At 51.8% G+C, this 23325-nt stretch overlaps 1 protein-coding gene across 10 annotated transcripts in view; it reads left to right on the top strand.

Moving 5' to 3' along the window:
• FOXP4 (forkhead box P4) overlaps positions 1–23325 on the top strand; it is a 153254-nt gene that overhangs the window by 118712 nt on the left and 11217 nt on the right. For all 10 annotated transcript variants that reach the window (XM_074977748.1, XM_074977747.1, XM_074977755.1 and 7 more), the window contains 7 exons: positions 2045–2128; positions 4048–4249; positions 4366–4442; positions 5686–5787; positions 20902–21023; positions 22392–22458; positions 23084–23250. In XM_074977748.1, coding sequence (XP_074833849.1) covers positions 2045–2128; positions 4048–4249; positions 4366–4442; positions 5686–5787; positions 20902–21023; positions 22392–22458; positions 23084–23250 — 821 coding nt within the window. The remainder of the gene's footprint in view (positions 1–2044; positions 2129–4047; positions 4250–4365; positions 4443–5685; positions 5788–20901; positions 21024–22391; positions 22459–23083; positions 23251–23325) is intronic.

Here is a 23325-nt window from a genome sequence, read left to right on the forward strand (position 1 = left end):
AGGAGATACCAGCTTGTTAGCCAGGTTGCCCATGTGTTCTGGGGGAGCGAAAGAACAGCCTCGCTCAGCTCTCGGCAGCAGGGGTGTCGGTGGCAGCGGAGGCTGCGCTCTGGGAGGACCCACTGGTGTAATGTGAAGCGATGGCACCTGCTGGCAGGACTTAAACCAACATAGGGTGAAGCTGATGGCAGGGAGGGGACAAGGGAGGGAGGGAGTGGCGGTATGAAAACAGAAAGGGAAAAATTCCCAGAAGCAGTGTTTGGAAAGTCAAGTTGAGATTCTAAAGCTGCCTGAGTCAAGCCGTGTGATTCCATCCTATTCTCAAAGACTCACTGAAGCCAGGGGTTGAAAGCAATTACTGGAACTTAGGGTGGGGGGTGGAAATCCTGAAGGGCTAGCAGAGAGCTCTGTGCGCACAGAGGAGAAGCTGCCACCAGAGCTACCAATTATAAAGTTTTCAGCATGGGGCTCCTGCTGGGTCGGTGGATAGAGCGTCTGCATCATGAGGGTAGATCTGTCAGCTCTAATGAGAGCCACGACAGCGCGAGAGCGTCGGAGCCACTCAAACTTCCAGCCAGCCCTGCTCCGGCTGTTGCTTTTAACTCCTTCCTCACCTGGCTTGGCTCTCTACTCCCAGCAGAGGAGCCTCATGGGCAGAGGCTGCTGGACGAGACGGGTAGCCTCTTTGGGTGCCTCCTAGGCTGTAAATTGGGCCCATCAGTCGAGCCCAGGTCTGAGAGGATGATGTAGAAAAGGAAGGTGACGTGAGGAGAGATGGTGTCAGATTCCATCACCTCATCGAAGCTCAAAATCTCCCCTCATGCCACAGCGGATATTTCATCGTTCCCCGCATCCTGAGAAACAAACGTACACGGGGGAGGGTGCAATTAAAGGAATGGTGCAGGTCTGGGTGGATGCGGGGGAGAGCAGCAGGCAGTGGGGAAAACAGAGGTAGGATCTGAGGCGCTGAGAGTGAGCCGGGGAAAGGCAGGCGCACCTGTGGGGAACAGCCAGGACAGACGAGAGAGACAGGTGATGCGCAGAAGAGAGTGAGATCGTGGGTGGGGAGAAGTGGATCGAGTCCCCAGCTTGGGGCGGATAGCTGGAGTACAGAGCAGAGAGACAGCCACATGGGCAGTGCAGCACGATGGGCCCAGAGAGCAGAGGTGTGGGAGAGAGGGAGGGGATGGCAGGGCAGGAGGGGAGGGGTGGATGGCTCAGGATCTAAAGCTGCATGGAGTGACTTCATTTCACACTAGATTTATCAGCCCAGCGCACAGACCAGCACTTACCGTGAGAGGTCTGGCACCCTGCATTCATGGCCAGCCAGAGGCCTGGGGGTGACAGGCAGACACCCCGGCAGCCATCAGTGCACAACCAGGTCTTCCTCCCCCATAGGAAAAGGCAGCTCTTTCATGGGGAGTGTTAGACCAGTGTTTCTCAACCTTTTTTGTAAAGTAACCCTTTAAAAAAAAAAAAAAGTTACAAGTACCCCCAGTACCTCCAATTTTCAGACACGCAGTATTTTTCTACCATTGCAGCACATTTTTAAACAACTTAATTGTAACTGGTGGGTTGGAAGAAATTGCCTGTAGGCGATACACTTGCCATCACACTTATGATTGTGCAAAAAGGCTAACACAAACAATTAGATGAACATGAAATAAGTCCACTTTTTTTTTTTACTCCTAAGAAAGGTTGAGAAACAGGGTTAACGTCCCCTCTGGAAGAGCTCTGCAGACCCCCAGGAGTACATGTACCCCTGGTTGAGAACCACAGCACCTGCAGCCAGTGTGTGAATACCCCCGGGAACGAGGTTCAGGACGGCAGGAAATGGCCCTGCGCTGTCGCGTAGCAGCACGCAGGGAGCCTTGGGCAGACAGCCCCAGGAAAGCAGGGAACAAGCCAGGGTGGGAGAGAAGTTCAAGGAAGCTACTGGCAGAAATGCATTCCATCGAGCAGTCCCTGGGAGGTGGGGTGCTGAAGAGCCCTAGGGGTTACCTGCAGCAACAAGTAACCGGTTCCATTCTGCCTCGCCCCACAGCTGGCAAAAGAAAGCGAGCGTCTCCAGGCAATGATGGCCCACCTGCACATGAGACCTTCGGAGCCTAAACCCTTCAGTCAACCTGTAAGCACCACCCTGCCCTCATCCCCTTGAGTTCCTCCTCGTCCGTGGCTCCATCCCCGCCCCATCTGTCTGTTCATCCCTGTCCAGCTCCTCCAAAGCCCATGTCTGTCACCACCCACCTTTGAGCCACAGCTTGAGCCAAGCCATGCAGACGGGATCTCTGTTGTGATGAAATGGCAGTCCAAGCCAGGCAGGGCCCCCAGCCTACTCAGCATCCCAGCTCTGGTTATGCTGTCTTTGTCGTGATAATTCCCAAGTAATACACTTCTGGCTCACACGCCCTACAGGTCTGTGCTTGGCTCTGGTCCATGCTGCTCACCCTTAGTAGCCATCCAATGTTGCGCACAGTCTACCTGTGAAACTCCTGGCCAGAGGATGCCGTGAAGAGCAGGACTTTAACAGGGTTCAAAAAAGAACTAGATAACTCATGGAGGTTAGGTCCCTCTGCAGCTATTAGGATGGGTGGGAATGGTGTCCCTAGCCTCCCTTTCTTAGAGTCTGGGAATGGGTGACAGGGGAGGGATCACTTGATGATTACTTGTTCTGTTCATTCCCTCGGGGACACTAGGTATTGGCCACTGTCAGAAGACAGGAGACTAGGCTAGATGGACCTTTGGTCTGACCCAGTGTGGCTGTTCTTAATAGGATGTAGCTCATGAAAAACCCAGGTTTTGACTTTCTCTGTGTTTTAAGGAGGCTCCAGGGCATGCTGGCCTTCCTCCAGGCTGCTCCCTTCGGCCTGTTGCCATCAACCCATCCTTCTGCTGGAGTTAATTCATTGGAAGGTTGGCCATTCTCTCTCTGTTGGTCGCCTGCCCTCACCATCTCTTCCTGGCTTTTCTCCGCATCCCCAGGTCCTTCTGCTCCTGTTCTGTAGTGAGCCTGTCCAGGGACATGAGAAATATGTCCTGATTAGTGCCCCCGAATCGATCCATGCCCTTTCCCCAGTGAGCACACTGATGGACATTCCAGGCCAGAGTTTGGGACCATTGTAACTATCATCTGCCAACCAAACACAGTGCCCTTAATGTTGCAGTGCCAATCCCTTACAACTTCCTGTCTCAGCTGTTGTGGGCAGTACCTGGACACACACCACTAAGGAACCCCTGCATTCTGCAGAGAGTAGTTCTGATGACTCAGGTGGAGCATTTCCTCTTGAGTTGGTGCCCCTGAGCTGTAACTCCAAAGGCTTCGGCCAGCCACGTGAAATAGTTGTCGTCCCTTCTGAGTTTCAGTGTGGGTGATGACTCCAGAACTGCACCTGCTGTCTCAATGTGATGCAGGATTGCTCCACGTCCTCTGCATAATGCTTTACTTCCTGTCCTGATCAGCTGCGGCCCAGGGTGCTATCCCAGAGGTGGCCACATTTTGGCAGGGTGATCCCTGCGTTTGGGTGGCATGTTGGCTTGCAAATTGCTTCAGGATGAAGACTCTCAGGGCTGGTTCCAAGTCGCACGGAAGCCCACAGGGCCTTTTCTGGTGCCTGCAATGGAAACTGCATCAGGTTCATTTGGAGCTGCAATGTGGTGTTTTCCTGTAACTGGTTTAATCCACGTGAGCTGCATTCCCTATAAGATGTGCACTTGTGCAGCCACTCAGGAGAGAGTCCAAAGCTGCTCAGTTGATTTGCAGAGTGCCCCCAGCTAGGTTTTTTTGTCCCTACTGGTGGTGCACATTTTCCCATGTCTTAGTGCACATAAAAATTTATTCCACACATGGATGGAAAAAGTCTGCATCTGGATGGAAAAGATTGGAGGGAACATTACACGAGAGCCCCTTTTAGTGCCTGTTCCTCTGGGTAAGGGGGCCCCATGTGCTCTCTCATGTCTCTCAGCACAGACCCTAACCCCATCCCTTCCTAAGACCAACTCCACGTCCATTCCCAACTGCTGTCAATTTCTTCCACCCTGTCTGTGCAGCTCAACCTGGTCTCGAGCGCCACCCTCTCCAAGAGCACTTCCGACACCTTCCCAGATGGCTTACCTCACCCCCCCACCTCCGCCACCGCCCCCATCACTCCCTTGCGGCAGGGCCCATCCGTCATCAGCTCCTCCACCTTACAGACCATGGGGGCCATTCGCAGGAGAAACCCCGAAAAATTCTGCCCCCCAATATCTTCAGGTAAGAGGGGCGGTGGGTGGGTGAGGGCACGTCACCGAGAATTGTGGTGTCGTGGATGCTCCTGTGGTAGGAATTGCTAAGTTCAATTCCTCCCTGTTCTCTCTCTGCCCCTCCAGAGCTCGCACAGAATCACGAGTTTTACAAAAATACGGATGTCCGGCCGCCCTTCACGTACGCCTCACTCATCCGGCAGGTGAGGAACCACCTCCAGTTCCAGGGGGCTGAGAAGGCAGCTGCCTTCCACGAGGGTTAGGGCTGAGAACTAGGAGGCAGGAGTCCGAGTTCCATCCCCAACACTGCTGTGTGACCTCCGTGCCCCTAGTTAGCCAAACAGGATAAGAATGCCCCAGGGCTGCATGGAGAGAGTTAATTCCTCAGAGGCCAGAGCCTTAGTTGGTGTAAACAGGTGTAGCTGCATTGCTCTAGTTGTGTGTGGGTGGCGTGGCAATCTGCAGGTAAAAGGCACTTCTGTCGTATAAGTTAATATTTATTTTGCAAAAACCAGTGGAGCTGCCTTCAAAGACCTGCCTGTGTGAAGTGGGTTCTCCATGGGTGGGGGCTGCCTTGCCTGTGCCACCGGACACTGGCTTCCCCTTTGGTGCACGTGCCATCAGAGAGGTCCAAGAACTGGTCCATGAAGGTGGAGATTCCCCCTCCTTATCTATAGCAGTGATTCTTCCTGGTGCAGTGTCAGCTGGTGGGCGGGGGTATGGGGGGCAGGGGGAGGCTTGACTTGCCTGTGTTCTGCCTGCACAATTAAAGAACCCCATTGTCCAGGGTCATCAGCCATCGCCACGGGCTCCACACGTTAGAACCTGGCAGAGACGGAACACAGAGAGACTCGGCAACCCTGCCAGTGATTCTATGTTCTCCGGCCATTTGTGTGACATTCTGAGCCCAGGCAGACAAACTCTGGGGTTTCTGGTATAGTTGGTGCCACTCAGTCAGCCTCTGTCAACCCCTCCAGCCCCATGGATCAAATGTGTGAGTCTTTGTTTGCATATGCAAATAATTGCATATGCAAATATTTGTTTGCATATGCAAATATGCTTATGAAAAATGCAAATCAAAGCACTCTTACTGGTCACTTTTTGGCTTTGGGAACCAGGCCTGAAATGAACAATGCTGGGTTAGAAAGGTGAACTCTGCCACCGTGATTGCATTTAATTAACTCTTCTTTGGCCAGCAAGGTTAGTGGAGCTTTCTTGGGAGGTAGATAGCAGGATCAGCACGTGTAACTTTTTGGCAGTATGTTCCAATGGGTAGGAAACTGGACGGGTAGTCAGGAGGTCACTACTGAACTGTTCCATGCCTTGGGACAAGATGCTCCCTCTACATCTGAATGGCATGGCTTGCAGTGCCCTTGTGGAACCTCTTGGGATTGGTGCTTTATGAGTAACTCTTCCCCCTTCCCACCATCCCACTCTGAATTCTAGGCCATCCTGGAGACCCCAGACAGGCAGCTAACATTGAATGAAATCTACAACTGGTTCACACGGATGTTTGCCTACTTCAGGAGGAACACCGCCACCTGGAAGGTAAAACTCCACCCCACCTGGGATTTCATTCTTCACATCCCTTCCTTAAGCTGCAGAACTCTGCTCAGCACACTGGTGGTGCTTGGCAGGCTCTTCTGCAGGACTGGCTTCTAGTAGGTCACAACTGAGGAGGAGTGCTCTGTCCCCACCCCTCTCCCCATCTCCTGCTTATTGCAGTGGTTCTTCTGTGGCTCCCCCACATTGGCATATGGGATCGTTTGGTGGGGAGAGGTATTTGCTGCAGCCCTTAGCTGGGCTGTACATCTAAAAACAGCCCTGCGCTGTCTCCAAGTTGCTCCATCTCCCGCAAATTGCTGCCTGTGATAATGTCCTGTTGCTTTGTGCGTGTTTCTTCACAGCACCTGCAGTTGGGGGCATTTCTTGCAACCTTGTTGTGTCACCCAGTGGGGCCGTGTGAAGCCATGACACAGACAGGGCCACTTGTGTGAGACTCAGCTGGAGTGGGTGGAAGGCTGTTGTGTTTCACTGAGAGATCAGGGCCTGACCGGGAGCAGGCACAGTTCCTGCACAGCACAAGGCCTCTGAGCCACATCAGTAGCCCTCAGCTGTGAATGGTGTGCACAGGGGCAAATGTCACTTTGCGGCCCATGGTGAGGAGAGAAGCTCTTGTTTCCAAGTGCACCAGGAATTCTGAAATAGGGGCTGTGTGGACAGGGAATAGAGGCTATTTTGAAACAAACTGTTCCGGAGTGGCTTATTTCGAAATAAGGCAGCGCTGTGCTTTCAGGGGCTCTAATCCGAAGTAGGCTCTAGTGGGTGTGGACGCGCTATGGGCTTCCCTGTCATGTAGATGCGTTATTGTGGAATAGCTTATTCTGGAATTATAACTCCAGAACAACTCTGTAGTGTAGACCTGCTACCCTTAGCAGGTGATGCAGCTCCACACTTGCCAGAGGACTGGGTAGCTGCTCTGTGGCCCCAGCCCTCCCCAGTGGCTGGAGAATATAGACAGTTTTGGGAAGGCCTACGTTACACTGCTCATGCCTGCAGGACTTCCCAGCTGTGCTTCGCCCCCATGATCTGCCATGCGTGGCCTTCCCCCCCGCGCGCCAGAGAGATGGGCTCAACTCGGCAAGGGACGGAGTTGGCTTGTCATCGCCTGGCCTTGTTTAAAGGCTGAACTCCCCTCAGTGACAGCTTTTTTTTTTTTTTGTGGAGGATTATGGGACTGGGGTGATGAATTGCAGGGTTCAGAAGGGGGTTATGGAGCAGCTCGTGTGTGAGCACTTTGAGGGCTTCCTGGAGTGCCCATCTGCGTCGCATCTTGAGCTGGAAGGGACTGACAGCTCTTAATGAAACGAGGGAGAACTGTGAGCTCTTTCTTCTGTTGCAGAAATCAGACTCTTCTTTATTATCCCCCTGCAAAATGTGCCCTCAGGTTACAAGGAAGGTGGGACGTGAAAGAGGCCTGCGTTCTACTGCTCACTAGGGTTTGTGCTGTCCGGTAGCGGCTCTTCTGGTCTGCCAGGACCAAACACCTCTCTCAGAAAGGCTCAGGAGCTAGGGCTGGAGCAAAACAGCCTCTCTCAGGTACAGGAGAAGGATGGTAGGGGGAAAAAAAGGAAGTTAGAGTCTAGAAATAGAAAATAAGGTTAATGATAACCCGGGGCTGGTGTCTCGCTGCAAATAGACACGCCTCAGCTGAGCTGTGTCAGTTTCTGGCTGAGTCTCTAGAGCTGCCACGGTTCTCGCTAGGGTACCAGTCCTTATCTGAGAGGACGAGGAGGAGACTGTGTGTTTGCTGGTCACAGTCTGTTGTTCACCTTAGTGAGGAAGCAGGTGAAAAGCTCTCAAATAGGGACAGGAGTGTGGGTGAGGCACCAACAAGGGGCTCTAGAGAATTGGCTTCAGCTCGTGGCTCTGCCGGACTGGCTCCCTGACCTTGTGCAAATCTCTTTCTCTCAGCCTCTGGATCCCCTCTGTCGAGTGCGGCTGTCTGTCCTTCGTCACTCCCACCGTCATGCCTGTTCCGACTCTGCGCTCTTTGGGGCAGAGGAGCTGTCTTACTGTGCACATACAGAATCCTGGTGTCAGCTGGGGCCTCTTGGCTCCCACTCCTTATTGCTAGCATTCGTGGTGCCAGCACAAGACCAGACTCCCCGGGCAGGGTGATGGGGCTGGGAATCTCTCGGTGGCACAGAAGTCAAGTCTGCCTCTGAGCCTCAAGCCCCCAAAACCTGATTTTTTCCAGGTGGCAAGTCAGACCCAACCCCAGGATGTCAGTACAGTTGCACCCCCATTACACCTGGTCTGAGGTTGCTCCCTTGTGTCTGCAGTTTGTTGGGCACCTCCCTGAAGCCACTCGTTCTCAATGCCTTTCCCATTCAGTGCCTCTGATCTAGATCTGGAGAGAGCCTTGCAGGGTGGGAACAAGAGAGGGGTGGGGACAGTGCAGGGGTTCACATCCCTGTTGCTGAGCACCACTTTCCTTTCAGCCCTCCACCCCTGCCCCATAAGATCCCACCTGCAGGCCATGACATCATTCTGCCAATGTCCCAGGCAGACTCTGATACCATCACTCCCTCAGATGGGAAGCTGGAGACATTGTGTAGCCGTCAGAGAGGTGGCCGAGCTGGCTCTTCCATGCCCCGGCTAGCTTGGCCTCAGTTAGCACTCATGGCCCATGGGCAGGCAACACTTAGAAGGCTTGTTTCAGGCCAGTGCCCAGCAGTACAGATGTGTGTCTGAATTATCCCAGCCTTGAATGACTGCAGGGCGGGAATCCCTCAAGTGGGTGGTTCTTGTGCTAGGGTTGGTGTTTTCCACTGGATCAGAAGTCCCATGAGAGCCATCTCTCTCCCAGCTTTCATTGCATCCTGCTCTGGACCTCAGAAGTTCAGAGGCTGCTGAGTGGGGAGGGAGCAGGTTCAAAAGAGGGTTTGGCTGGTGGGGAACGAGAGCTTCTTATTGGAACCAATCCAGTGCGCTCATCCTTAACTGACACGTACCTCTCCCAATCAATAGCTTGCTGCTGCTTGTACTGCTAGCTGCGGGGGGGTTGCATAGGAACATCATCACTAACCACGGACTTAGCACCCGTCAGTGTCTGATGCCTCTCTCACTATTTCCCTCCATCTTTCCCTGTGCAGTGCGGAGTGGCTTAGTTTCTGTAGACTAGCTCTGCACCAGTCTACCACATCATCCACCCATTCTCTGTGAGGTCTGTCTTGCCTCTTCACTCTGCAGAATGGTACCCCCGGTCTCCGTTCAGAGCCTCTTGGCACTGCCATAATGGAAAAAAAATTAATCAGAGAGACTGGTTCACGTTGCAGCAGAACAAGCGTTCGCTCACAATCCAGGTGAGGGGGTGTCACTTCGGTTCTTCGTTACTCTTCTTTAGGAGCCCCACTGAGTCAAGATCAGTATGGGCTCCCCGCTTTCTGCTGATGCCGCCTCCCAGTGCGCTATCGCTTTGCTGCACAGCCTCTTGGAAACATACTGACACTGACAATGCATTCATCACTACTCTGAGCACCAGCCACAGGGAGGTGACTAGCTGAGTTGTTTGAGGACAAAATGTGAGCTTGGGAAAGATTTCCGTTCATGTTTGTTTAGGAGTTTATAATACCTGAGATAAGAGACAGAAAAATATCTGTTAGGTGACATCTGCTCAATCCACCTGCCAAGCCAGAGTTTTTTCCCCCCTGCTATGTACTCATAATGCAACAAAATTCAAGTCGCTTTAACTCAAAATACCATGGATCAAACTACTTAAAGGGACACTTGTGAATATAAAACTTTAAAGAAATATTTCTGTCTCTGACTCAAATAACATAATTAGGGTCACATTTTTAAAATAATGGTGCATTCCTGAAGGTTTAATAAATGATTGCTAGATATTCTAATCAATTTTTTATAGATTCCAACAGCTCAGTAAGTCCCTTGTAACCATGATTTATGACTGGAGCTTTTTTTCCCTTCTCTCTGGGAACATTTGACTTTTCATTGGGGGAAGAAAATTTTTTTAAATCCTGAAACGCTGCCACAGCTTCTCATGGGATTTGTATTTCAAATCTCTCCTGTCCCCGTTCTCCTCTATAGGCCGTGGTCCCTAGTTGAGCTGCCTCTCCCTTGATGCATTATTGTCTTCCCTCAGGTGCAAAGAAGGCAATGAATCTTGGGAGTTACCCAACTGTGGTGTTATTTCTAACTTAAAATATTTCCGTTTCTAGGCAGTTGGGTTTGTAAAGTACAAAACTGAATTTTCTGTAGAAAGCAGACGCTTCTCTCTCTCATCAAAACCCCACTTTTCCACTGGAAAAACTTCAACAAATCTTTCATCTAGCCCTGCTCATAACATCTGCTGACATGCTTCTAGCCGTCGAGAATATATATATATTACTCATGCCTATAACAGGTTTCTAACACCTATTATGAATATTTATAGCTATATGTCTATGCACCATGAACAATAACATCTTCCAGACCATTCAGACTGACATTGTTTTAAAAGTCTCTCTTCCTTTCAACTGTTTTTCCCATTTTACTTTTCATGCCTCCGGTGGGACAATGCAGAATAGTTTGTTAATTTCACTTCCTGACATGTTTGTTTTTTTTATTTATAATCATCTACTGTCAAGAGACGCTCCGAGATACATGTGCACATTTTATTTTTTTAAAATGCATGAATTCCTGCAAGGCAATCATGTCATTTAACAGGGATTCCCCTCGGTTTTGCCCCAATCTCTGGGACAGAAAGGGCTTGCAGACAAGTTGATGCCCAAGTGATAAAACAGAATCTAAGCCAATTGGTATGGACATCTAGTAATCCATCACCAGATCAGTGACTGAGACCAGAAACGTTTCCGTGCCATAGTCCCTTTTAGCCTGTTTCTAGAAACCTGCGAAAGTTGGGCAGTACCAGAGTTGTGCACCAGATGACTTCACACCTGCAGAATTAAAGGGCCCCATCCCTTAGCTGACATGGATCAATGCAGCTCCACTGCACAGATCCACAGCAGAGCCGTGCTGCTTTATATCGTGCATGAATCCAGCCTGTAGACTTCAAGGCCAGAAGAGTCCTAGGGCTGGAAGGATCCTCAGGAGGTCATTGAGTCCAGCACCCTGCTCACAGCAGGATCAGCCCCAACTTTATCATCCCAGCCAGGACTTTGTCAGTCCAGGACTTGAAAACCTCTAGGGATGGAGATTCCACCACCTTTCTAGGTAACGCATTCCAGTGCTTCACCACCCTCCTGGTGAAATAGTTTTTCCTAATATCCAATCTACACCTCCCCCTCTGTAACTTTAGACCATTGCTCCTTGTTCTACCATCAGTGACCACTGAGAACAGCCTTCCTCCATCTTCTCTAGAGCCCCTCTTCAGGAAGTTGAAGGCTGCTATAGAATCACTGCTCACTTTTTCTTCCCCCCCCCCCCCCCCCCGATTAAATAAGCCCAGATCCCTCAGTCTCCCCTGGTAGGTCATGTGCTCCAGCACCCCCATCATTTTCGTTGCCCTCCGCTGGATCTGCTCCAATGCATCCACATCTCTTCTATACTGAGGATACTTGTGACCGTTTAATTGGACGACCTGCATAGCACAGGCCGTAGGATTTTACTGATGGGGGAGGCTTAGAACCCTTTCACACACAGCTTTGTACGTCTCTCTCATGCACTCGCTTTTTTATTAAAATTAAATTGGAAAATCTTGCCCACAGCCATCTGACAAGCATCCCCTGTCCCAGTCGGTGGGTTTGTCTCTGGGACGTGTTGGCTGTGCCCTGCATGAATGGGCAGGGAACGCATAGCCCAAGCCAATGTTTCTTAAACTTCTTTGAGACCAGAGAACACCAAACAAAAAGCTTATGCAGAACATCTATGAAAATTTTATTTAAAACATTTTCAGACCCAAAAAAAGCAACTTATACAGCAAAAACTAAATGAAGTCATTTAATCAGGGATGACAGCAATGAAGTAACATTGTAACTGGTTTTAATAACAGAAACGATAGACCGTCCATGTATGATACTAAAAAGGTGCCAGATGCTGGCGGCACACCTGTGAGTTGTTCACAGAACACCAGTGTTCTGCAGAACATAGTTTAAGAAACACTGGCCTGAACCACTCCCTCTGTGTGTGTCCTGACAGGTGGGTACTGTGCATCGTGTTCAGGACGTGCAGTGTCTTGGGCAGGCAAACAAACTTGCAGGGCCCTTTACTGGGGCTGCAGAGCCCAAGCTAAGCAGCCCTGAAATCTTAGCATCTATTCCTGATTTTATGCTGTGATGATGTATCACAAAGGGCAAGTTTCAACAATTAGCCCCCGGTATTCACTCTCCTACATGTTTCAAGAGGCGCAAGGCTGGTGCTATGCTGCTAACCAGTCTAGGAATTCGGGCTCCAGCTCCCTTTTCTTGAGACATCCCCACACCTCATCTCTCCATCTGCACGCATCTGACTCTTTCTTGGCCTTTGTTGCCATTGCTCTCATTTGAACTTTTCCCTGTTCTCTGCCCCCTTCACCTCACCCACCCGCTCACCAGCATCTGCCAAGCCTGGGAGGCCAGCGGGATGTGATCCTGCGCGGTCTCATGTGAGTTTGCCACCCAGCACTCTTAGAGAGCAGGTGTTAGAAAGTGAATTGCTTCTGCTCCATTAGGCCTTAGTTCCAAAGTGGACCAAGAACGTAGCTCCAGAGGAGTGGGGGAAGGGATAGCCCCTCCTGTGGGAGGAAATGGCATGCAGAAATGTGCCCCATTTAATTCCCCTCCAGTGCACACAGTGAGCTGTAATGTGAACCAGCCCTCTGGGCAACAGGTCGGTTAAACAAGCCCAGTAAGGACTCTCTTTTTTTAATGGCTCCTTGAGTTCCTGCACCAATCATCCACTCCCCCTGATTGTTCATGCAGAGCATTGCATTAGCAGAAGAACAGCTCATTGCGTGCCAGGCCAGCATTGTGTCTGAGCACTTTGGTGAAGGCTGCTCTGCCCAGGTTGCTGTTGGGATCTCACAGGAGCGGTCATGCCCCAAGAGCTGGCAGATGGCTTCTGCCTTGGAGAAATGCCACTTTCGCACCCATCACTTTCATTAAAATCTGGTGCTGTTCGCAGAAGGAACCTAATGGTTAGAACAGGGGATAGAGCTTCCTTGGGACCTCTGGACTCCATTTGTGGCTCTGGGAGAGGAGTGATGTCTAAGGTGTAGGGACTGGGAGTCACAAGACTTAGGCTCTGTTTCTAACTCTGGGAGCAGAGCAGGGCTAGAGGGGAGATTGAGGTTCTATTTTTCATACCATCGCTATTATACTTCACTGTCTGCCTCAGTTTCCCCATAATTAAAACAGAAGCATTAGTGGTTAGCAGTGGTGGCCAAAATGTTTAGTTTGTAAACATCTGAGGTTAGAAAATTGTCTTTCCCCCCCCACATGTCAAAATTTATGCAAAAAAACTTTTTTCATAATTTTTCAGGCTCTTTGGGTGGGGAAAAGCTGAAATGTTGTTTTGCAGGGCTGGTGTCAGAGAGGTAGCTGTGTTAGTCCGTGTATCTTCGAGAACAAGAAGTCCTGTGGCCCCTTATAGACTTACAGGTATTTTGGAGCATGAGCTTTCATGGGCAAAGACCCACTTCATCAGATACATGGGTCTTTGCCCACGAAAGCTTATGCTCCAAAATATCTGTTAGTCTATAAGGTGCCACAGGACTTCTTGTTGTTTTGGAGGGGCTTCCCCCCCTTTTGTACCTTTTTTCCTCCTCCTTTTACATGTCTTCCTATTTCCATTTTGCCCTTGGGGGGATAAAAAGAGGGGCCGGAAGTGGAGAGACAAGGAAGTGATAGAAAAGTCTTCCAAAACAAAAATGTTTGCGTTCTTTCAGGAGGCAGGGGAGTGTGGAGGGTAGAGGAAATGTTAAACAACAGCCGATCACTGTTTCTTAACCAGCTCTGACATTTCTGCTCCTTCCAAGACCCCTGGGTGCCTGGCAGGTAGGAGGCATTGCGCAGGTGCAAAGCACCCAGAGGAGGAAGGAAGGGATAGGAGAAGGCGTGATGGTGGGGGCTGCTGTGACAGTGTACGCAGCAGAGAAACCGTGAGCATGATGGGGTGGGGGTGGGAGCTGGGAGGGGAAGCAGGGCCAGGGCCTAAAGCAAACATCATTAGACAAGACAAAGATGAGAGGCAAACAGAGCAGCCAAGCCTGGCACTAAATAAATACTCTGTTGAGATGCAAAAGCCACTTTAAAATATGGCCTGCAGGCTGCCTGAGAGCAAAGGAGCTGAGATAAGGTGGGAGGGGGACACATGCACACACCACCCAAAGGACAACCTGGCTAAGCCGGCATGTGACCTTATGCCTGGCTGAGTCCCTTTGAAGCACTGGGCAGTTTATCTCGTCGTAGGGGCCCAGACATGGAAATGCCAGACCCCTGCCAACCACATGCCTGATTTTGTGTCTCAGCTGGGCTTTCTGCACCCACTCTCAGGCCTGCTGACTGGGCAAGGCAAAGGGGACCAGCAATTCAAGGGGACCCTTTGGAACACTGTGCGGCATGCTCTGAGCAGCTCGGGGGCAGGAGGGCAACACCACGCTCTCCAGACAGTCCTGAGAACTGCCTGCCCTCGCCCCACCCCCTCCACCTGAGGCCCCGCCCCTTCCCCCCATGTTGCCCAGGGGCCTGGCAAGTCTCTGCCTCCCCTCCCACACTGATATTCATTCGCAAAAGACGGGTTAAGCCTCAGGGCCATGCATTTCCAAGGGGTTATGGCTTTCTTGGCCTGCAGTCCTGCGTTCTAACAGCTTCCGGGGGTCCATCTACACTACAGTTGGGAGGTGTCATTGCTGAATGTATTGGCCCATCCAGACGAGACGCAGCTGAGTTATTTTAGTGAGCTGACCGCAAAGCTGTGGCTGCACATGCTAGCTCCCCAAGCACATATCGGTTGGGCTCATATGCCAGCAGTTGTTCCATGCCAGCCCCCACGCCTCCTGCACCTTCACCACTGTCTGCATCACGCGAGGTTGATCAAAGTGGGATTGGATATGCCTCCATGGTCTGCAGTCACTGCTCCCAACTGCAGCTTGGACGTACTGGTGCAAGCCCTGAAATGCAGCTTTATACGCAGGGTGAGCTGAGCTGGCTCCTTGTCTAGCAGAAGACAAAAGAATGCTCCAGCCATGAGTGGCACCTTGGCAGACGCGACAGGCTTTCTGCTCAGTGAGGGTCCCCTGGTTAATGGGTGGGTCTCATCCTGCCTTTCTCTGGGGTAGTCACATGTGAGTCACTGTCTAAGGAGTTACTTCTCGTGAGACCAAGGCTGGTCTAATGGGTGCTAATCCCAGCTCTGCTGCTAACCATCTGGGCTTCTGTGGCTCCTTCCCCTCTGGTCCTTAGTCTGCCTCGCCTCATTAAGTAGTGGGTTCTTTGGGGCAGTGGCTGGCTCTTGCTAGGTGTGCATCCAGGCTTAAAAACACACACCACCCATGTCAGTGAATCTTAGAGCTCAGATCAGATGATTGAGCCTTGCAGTATAGTGCAGATGTGGGATTGGAATCTGGGCTCTGAAATTGGAGGAGGGCCGGGGGCTCCAGCCCAAACCCAATACTCTCTCCAACAGTTTTGAACGTGTGAGCGTGAGCCTCAGGAAGCCAAATCAGTTAAGGCAGGACTGCTGTGGAGATTTTACTTACCTTAAGTGTTTGTACAGCACTTAGCACAACAGGGGCAGAATCTCAAGTGGGATCTCTAGGCCTCGTTGGACTCTAAGCCAGTGACTGGGTCCTCCATTGACTTCTGCAGCTTCACACCTGCATTCCTGGGAGCAGAATTTCCTTTCTGGGAAAGCTGCTCATGAAATTAGTTGGAGTGAAGCTGCAATGGGGATCTGCTCTCAACTCCCGTTGAACTGAACTGAATAGAGAATGTGATCCTTATCCAAGGCATGCAGGGAAGAGAGTTCTGTTACATTACATAGCATGGTTTTACAAAACCAAACCAAATCACTTTGTTTGCCTTTAAATTCTTCGGCACTCTCGCCCTCTGAAAGATTTTGGTGGAAATAGATACGCACGCCCATGACAGTGCTGTTCAGTAACAGTGGGATGCTGCTTACAGCTGGGTGACTGAGTCATTACTGTACAGTGCCGCAGTATTATTTTTTAATAAGGGTTGTGGCCTTGCTGTGCCTCCCTCCTTTAATCAGGTCTTTGTTTGAAGGAGAATCCCATCTACACACAGGGAGGGAGGAGCTGTCCAAGAGATTTATTCGCTTTGCTTATGTGCTCAAGGAGGAACTCTTATTTCTTTGCTAGCCAGGGGGCATGGGTTGAAGGGCAGTGAGACCCAGGGCAGATCCCATCTGCCTGGTGATGCTGTACAGAAAGTCTCCCTCCAAGCATCCCAACTCCTGAAACAGCAAACCCAAACTCCTATTCATCCCATACATTAGGAAAAACTTCCGAACTGTCAGGGCGGTCAAACAGTGGAATAAATTGCCTAGGGAGGTTGTGGAGTCTCCATCGCTGGAGATATTTAAGAGCAGGTTAGACACCCATCAGAGATGGTCTATATCAGTTTCCCAAACTGGGTTCTGCATAACACTGGTGTTCTGTGACCACCTCGCAGGTGTGCTGTCACCGTTGGGGAAAAATGCATAGATGGTCTGTATATTCTGTTGTTAAAACCAGATGCAGTATTACTTCTTCATTGCTATGACACCTGATTCAATGACTTCATCTTGTTTTTGCTGTAGATGTTGCTGTTTGGGGTTTTTTGTTTTTGTTTGTTGGTTTGTTTTAAAAAAAAGTAGTCAAAGGTGTTCCTCAAAAAATATTATTGGTTGGCGTTCTGTGGGCTCAAAAAGTTCAAGAAACAGTGGGCTAGAAACTCTAAACAGTGCTTGGTGCTGCCAGGAGGGCAGGGGACTGGACTTGATGACCTCTCAAATTCCCTTCCTGTTCTGGTGTTCTGTGGTTCTGTCCATCATAGCCCCCTGGCTCCCCCCCATGCCCCTGGCTTTTGTCTCTGTGAATGGGACCTCTTGCTGTACAGAAGAGCTGAGGGCGAGAGGTTCTTAAAACAACATCTTTGGGCCAGGGGAGCTGACAGCCATGCCAGGACCCTGTGCAACATGGGGAGGGCTCCACACCCCTGGAAGGGGTGGGGCCTTCAGTGGAAGGGGCAGGGGCAGGGGTAGCCAGCCCTTGCACTGTCTGGAGCATGCTGCATGGCGTTCCAGCAGTGAATTAAAGGGCCCAGGGCTTTTGGCCCTGCCACCACATCAGTAGCACCAGTGGTGGCCAGGATTGCCAGGCCCTTTAGAATTTCTGGGCCATGGGGCAGCTGACCCTCTTTCCCTCCCCTCCTCCATCAGCGGACCTGTGTGGGGGCCCCCGAACCTGTCAGAGGACCTTAGTTCACTGCAGCAGCTCAGAGCCGATCAAGCCCCTTGCTTGGTATCTGCGGTGAAGGCCTTGAGTATTGGCGAGGAGTCCCCAGGAAGGAACCTCCCGCTCCCAAATTCGTTTCTGATGAGAATGGCAGAGCTTTTCTTTGCCAGCAGCATGTGCAGAGCTGGTGGCCGCTGTTCATGGGAGTAGCAGGAGAGAACCTCCAGGGCAGCTGCTGGAACGGTCTCCCAGGCTTGTTGGCAAAGCTGGGGGAAGAGGATAGGGAAGATGCACAGGTCGTTCTGGGCATTAGAAATAAAATGCAGGGCCTACACTTCTGCAGGGATAGGTGGGCTAGTGGTCCAGCACTGGACCAGGGGTCTGTGTTCAGTGCCTTGGCTGGCACAGCGGGAGCTTGCAGTAGTTACATAAGCACCTCTGAATAGTTTACCAAAGTGACTTAGGAGCTGAAACTGCACTTTCAGAAGTTACCAGGAAACATGTCCCACCAACGTTCTCCTAGGGGGCCAAGTCTGATGTTTTCTAAAGGGAAAGGTGGCTGGATTGCTAGGGGCAATCTCTCCCTTGCCCTGCACTTTAAAACCCAGAGCAGCAACTCTGGAAGCCCAGGTCAACAGAGTTCTGAAAACTAGCTGTGTAGATCTGAAACTCACCCGTTCCTAAGCTTCAGAGGCTGAGTGCTGCTGCCTATAGAAACAGGCTCTGAAACTCTCTTGCTGTTTTTAAAACACAGTTCAGACCTACCCAGTGCTTTTGAAAATGTTACCCTTCATTTCTCTGTGCCTCAGCTCCCCATCTGGAGGCAGAAAGTAGTTGTCCTTCTCTCCCTTGCCATATCTGCTATGGGACAGGTTCTGACTCTCGTTGGTTGTGAGTGCAGCACCTAGCACAAGAGGCTAAACTCTCTCAGCACTGCCATGCTAGGAATAAGAATGAGGCAGGAGAAGCTGCTGCCCCAGCATCCCCACTGGATGTGTCAGGTAATGGCGTTGCTTTAGCAAGAGCGCACGCATTTGTACGTGTTTCTGGGAGGAGTAGCAATTTTTGTTTGCAGGGTTGAATGAAAAAGGAGGAAAAGGTCCAATTGGATGAATTTTCGGGAACTGTAACACTTTCCAATGGGGTGGTTTTAGTCCCTGTCCCTGTTTCTCCTTTTGCCTTGTTGTCTGGGCTGGCTCCTTTGTTTATACGGCCCCTGTTCGACCTTTTAAATTGCTGTTAATGTTTTAGCGTAACGAATTAGTCTCTCATCACGAATCAGGACTCGAAATAAGAAAAAAAAACCCTCTGAGGCCAACTTCCTGAAATTGGGGTCATTCTCATTTGCAAGGCAGAGAATCTGAGACCCTTAATGCAAGGAAATTTATTCAAAGGCAGAGCCCCGGCGTGATTAGGCCCTTTGTAATTATAGCTCGGAGAGATTCCACTCCAGCCTCCTGCCTCCCTCATGGATTAGCAAGTGAGTCAGAAAAATACACAGGATTTAATTAGAGGCAAATTAAAATTGGTAATGAAATAGGGGCAGTAGCAAATGGCAGGGAGTTGGAAGGGGAAAGGGGGAGCCGGTGTCTCTCGGGGCTGTGCCGTCTGCCTACGTGTGCGTCTCTTTATTTTACATTTAGCAGTGTAAAGACAGGCAACAGAAAGAAACAGGGAAGAAAGAGACTAGGAAAAAAAATAATAAGCTGCTTGGCCAAATGACTCCAAGCTAAGAAGGACGATGGCTGCTTCTTGTGGTGCCTTTCTGAGGCAGCTCACCCCAGCCCTGTCCCTGTCTGACTCAGTTTCCCTCCATCTTTCCCAAAAGCTCAGGATTTGGCTGAGCTGAGACTTGCCACCAGCTGAGCTCCTGTTGGTGCAAGTGGAAATTTGGGGTGCCTGGTATTTTCCCAAAGGGAAGCAGGAGCTCACAGGGTTCACGTTGCTGGGTCTCAGGAGGGGAAAGGACTGGAGGTGGGTTCGGCTCATGGCCAGAGGGTATTTTATCCCCAGGTGGATTGGCTGAAGTCAGGCAGGAATTCCTTCTGTGGGACTTGGCCCTCCATCTCTCCTCCTGCTGTCCCTGGCTGAGGTAAAATGAGCCTGGCTTTGGTGAAGGGGGGTGGGTGTGGAGGATGATGCTGTGTAGGAAAGCACAGGAGTACGGTGTTTGCCTGGGATGCGGGCAAGTCCAGTTCAGGTGGTTGTTCAGTGCTTCACTTCCTGTGTGACTTGGGGCAAGTCGGTTTGTCTGTATGCTGCAGCTCCCGACATGCTGACGGGATTCTTGCCCTGCCTCACAGGTGTGGGGAGAAGTGCATTCAAACCTGTGAAGTGTCAAGGTGTGAAGTTTCCCCTAAGCTGCAGGGCTGCACCGCTGCCTGTTAAGTCCTATGTTTGGGGCTCAGGGCTGCAGCAGGGAAAGATGCCTCTCCCCAAGCCCTGAATCTGGAGCACATTGCCTGTGAGGAGAGGCTGAGGGATTTGGGCTTGTTTAGTTTACAGAAGAGAGAAGACTGAGGGGTGATTTAATAGTGGCCTTCAACTTTCTGAAGGGGAGCTCTAAAGAGGAGGGTGAGAAACTGTTCTCAGTGATGTCAGATGGCAGAACAAGGAGTAATGGTCTGAAGCTGAAGAGGGAGAGGTGTAGGTTAGATATTGGGAAAACTCCTTCACCAGGAGGGTGGTGAAGGACTGGAATGTGTTGCCTAGAGAGGTGGTGGATTCTCCATCCCTAGAGGTTTTTAAGTCCAGTCTTGACAAAGTCCTGGCTGGGATGATTTAGTTGGGGTTGGTCCTGCTTTGGCAGGGGGCTGGACTCGGTGACCTCCTGAGGTCCTTTCCAGCCTTAGGATTCTATGAATCTGCTGCAGCAGGAAGAGGCTCTTCTGCCCAGAGGTCCAAGCACTGAACTTCTGTGGTCAAGGGAGAGGTGCCCCTTCCTTGGCCCCCACCCCAGCCTAGCCCAGACATGGCAGGGCCATGGAGTGGTGCCCCTCTCCAGCCAGCCCTGTTGCAGCCGTGGAGAGGCACTTTTCCCCCTGGCCCCAAGCTGCTTCAGGGAGAGCGGCCTAGGGGTGGCCCACACCCCCATCTGGAGCACTCATTCCCCCCTGCACCCCAGACCAGAGTCCCTCCTGCATCCCTGGCCTCCCGCTAGAACCCTCACCCCCTCCCCAGACACACGCACAGCCCAGCCCTCTGCCCCAGCCTGGAGCCTTCCATCCCCACCATGAACCCCTTGGCCCAGCCCCATCACACAACATGCATGTGCAGAATGCGTTTTGTGACATGCACCAGTGCAGATGTTGTGTGTCACGCCTCACCTCCGTATTGGTGCACATCACAAAATTCATTCTGCATGTGGTCATAAAGAAATTAGTGGGTACAGTGCCATGATTCCAGGGCCATGTAGGGCCTGAGGGGAATATCTAGGCCGGGTATCAGAGGGAATGCTGCCTGCCTGCCTTGCAGGGCTGAGGTACAGCGTAGGGTATTGTCCCCTGCCACACTCCTCACCTCAGCGTGAGGGGCCCGAAGGGGGATGCTTCTCTTGGTCAGCAGAGAGGGCAAGTGGTGACCAAATCTGTGACCTCTCTGCCCCTGCTGCTTCCAGCGCCAAAGGTGGGTTTGAGGGATGCTGGCGAGCAGTGCTGCAGGGGCAGAGGACCGTAACGGCTGCGAGTAGGGACAGCTGGGGTGTGTTTTGGGGAGCCAGGAGGCTTCTGGAGCATGTCTTTCACCCATGTCGATTCTCCCCTCCGCAGAATGCCGTGCGTCACAACCTGAGCCTGCACAAGTGCTTTGTGCGAGTGGAGAACGTCAAGGGAGCCGTCTGGACAGTAGACGAACACGAGTACCAAAAGCGAAGGCCACCAAAGATGACAGGGTGGGTTTTTCTTCTTGTTTTCCTGCCCCCCAAGACCCTCCTCTGCACGGAGCCCCGTGAGAAGGCAGGCGCTGGCTTACCAGCAGGGTGAGGTGGCATGGCAGACGAGCCTGGTATCATACCCAGTGTCCTATCCTGTGATCTCCACAACACACCTCACCCGGCCCGTGGTCCTTCAGTGATCCATCCAAGATCTACCAAGTCTGAATCAGAAACAAACACACACACACACACACACACACACACACACACACACACACACACACACACACACACACACACACACACACACTCTCTCTCTCTCTCTCTCTCTCTCTCTCTCTCTCTCTCTCTCTCTCTCTCTCTCTCTCTCTCTCTCGTGCTTCAGGGATCTTCACGCCCCCAGCTTTGACTCACCCTGGTGCTGGGCTGTCCATGCCTCTTCTGAAGCGAAGCCCCAGGCAGTGCTTTCAGGCACACCCTGACATGTATACACAGTGCTCATGCTTGCCACCGCGCCGCTTGAATATTCACCATCGTATAGATGTGCTTAGCCGGGCCCCTCCAGAGAGCTGCCCAGGCATGCGTACCCCTGCAGCATGCAGAGATACCTGGGAACCGGAAAGCATTTCTGCCAGTGCCACTGGGGAAAAGCAGCTGCCTTGCTAACCTCCTGCAGCCTCTGGTAGCCTCCTGGAGGTTGGAGGGGAGAGGGGCAGAGACGGAAGGGAGGACGAGACAAAGGAAGAAGGAGAAGCGGGGAGAGAAGTAAGGGGTGGAAAAGAGGGGCACAGATAAAGGCGAGGGGTGAAAAGAGACTGACAGACAAAGGGAGGAAAAACTAAGAAACCTACGAGGGAGGGCAAGGGACAGAATCGTAAAAGAAATGTGGTAGGTGGCTGAGAGTCTGGCTGGGCCCCTGGGCAAGGCAGGGGAGGGGCCAGTTCTGTGCTTCCAGACGGGGCGGAGCTTCAGGTGGAGGGGGTGGGGCAAGGGACAGCTAGACCTCAGTGCCGCCTGGACTGTGCCTCTAAGCCTCAGCACTGCTTGGAGCGCAGTGTCCCAGCAGCAGTTTAAAGGTCCAGGGCTCTGGGTACCACCACTGTCACAGTAGCACAGCACATCCGGGCTTTCTCATGCATGGACCAAGCCCAGCATGGATCAAAGGAGAGATGGTAGAATGGTGAGACACCCAATGCCATGCCGCTCGCAGAGGGTAGCAGGGAAGAAAGGGAGTACAGACGTGTCCAGACAGGCAGAGACATGCATGGAGACCTTGAAGTGCTAGATGCCTGCTATTCTTTTGCCTTCTGCCACGGAGCCCATCTCAGCTCCTGGTCTTCGGAGCAGCAGGATCAAAGGAGCACTTCTTTTTGTTTCTCATTGCAGGAGCCCAACTTTAGTCAAAAACATGATTTCGGGACTCAGTTACGGAGCACTTAATGCCAGTTACCAGGTACGGGCCCTGTACTGCTTTTCCTGTGCTCCTGCCACACCGTCCCCTGCGTACCAGAGCTCTTCTGCAGTATGACAGCCCAGACCAAACCAGAAGAGAGACAAGCCTCACAACTTTGCCCAGCCAGAGAAACTGGTGGCGTGCAGCTGTCAAGTGCACCCAGCTCTCTGGGATTTATTGTCACGTTGCCCAGTGGGCTGAGCTTCTGCATCGCTGACAGCAGTGACCCTGCAACCCCTCAGCCCCCAAACTCTAAACCCTCTTGAACTCAATAATTTGAGAGTCCTGCCTCCCATGATCAATAACCCGAGTGGTTACTCTTTAATCCAGGAGCGTTAACCCTAGTGATTCCATGGTTACCAATAAGCTGCAAGTCCTAAGCTACCTTGCATCCTGCCCATGGCAGAAATGCCGACCCCTGGGGACCTTGCTCTCCCTACCCTGGGCTCTTGGTAGGTCAGGGAGCAGCTGCTCAAGGACAGCAGCCGAGGCAGGGCATGGTACTGTGCAACCTTCGTCAAACTGTCCTCCAAACAGTGCCTGAGCTTGCATGTAATTTGTCAGCACCATGCTGCAGTTGTCACCCCGCCGCCTCCGTCACCTGCTTTCGGTCCCTCTCTTGCAGGCGGCCCTGGCAGAGAGCAACTTCCCCCTCCTGAACAGCCCCACCATGATCAACACCAGCTCCACCAGTGGCATGCTGCACATTGGCCACGACGATGTGAGCAGCACCGTGGAACAAGTCAACAGCAACGGCAGCAACAGCCCACGGCTTTCCCCACAGCAGTACAGGTGAGTGCCAGCGTCCTCAGGCAGCTTCCCCCCAACGGTGCAGTGGAGCGCAGGTGGTCCCCAGACACTCCCCCC

This window comes from Carettochelys insculpta, chromosome 26 (assembly GCF_033958435.1).
Source record: "Carettochelys insculpta isolate YL-2023 chromosome 26, ASM3395843v1, whole genome shotgun sequence".
Classification (NCBI taxonomy): domain Eukaryota; kingdom Metazoa; phylum Chordata; order Testudines; family Carettochelyidae; genus Carettochelys; species Carettochelys insculpta.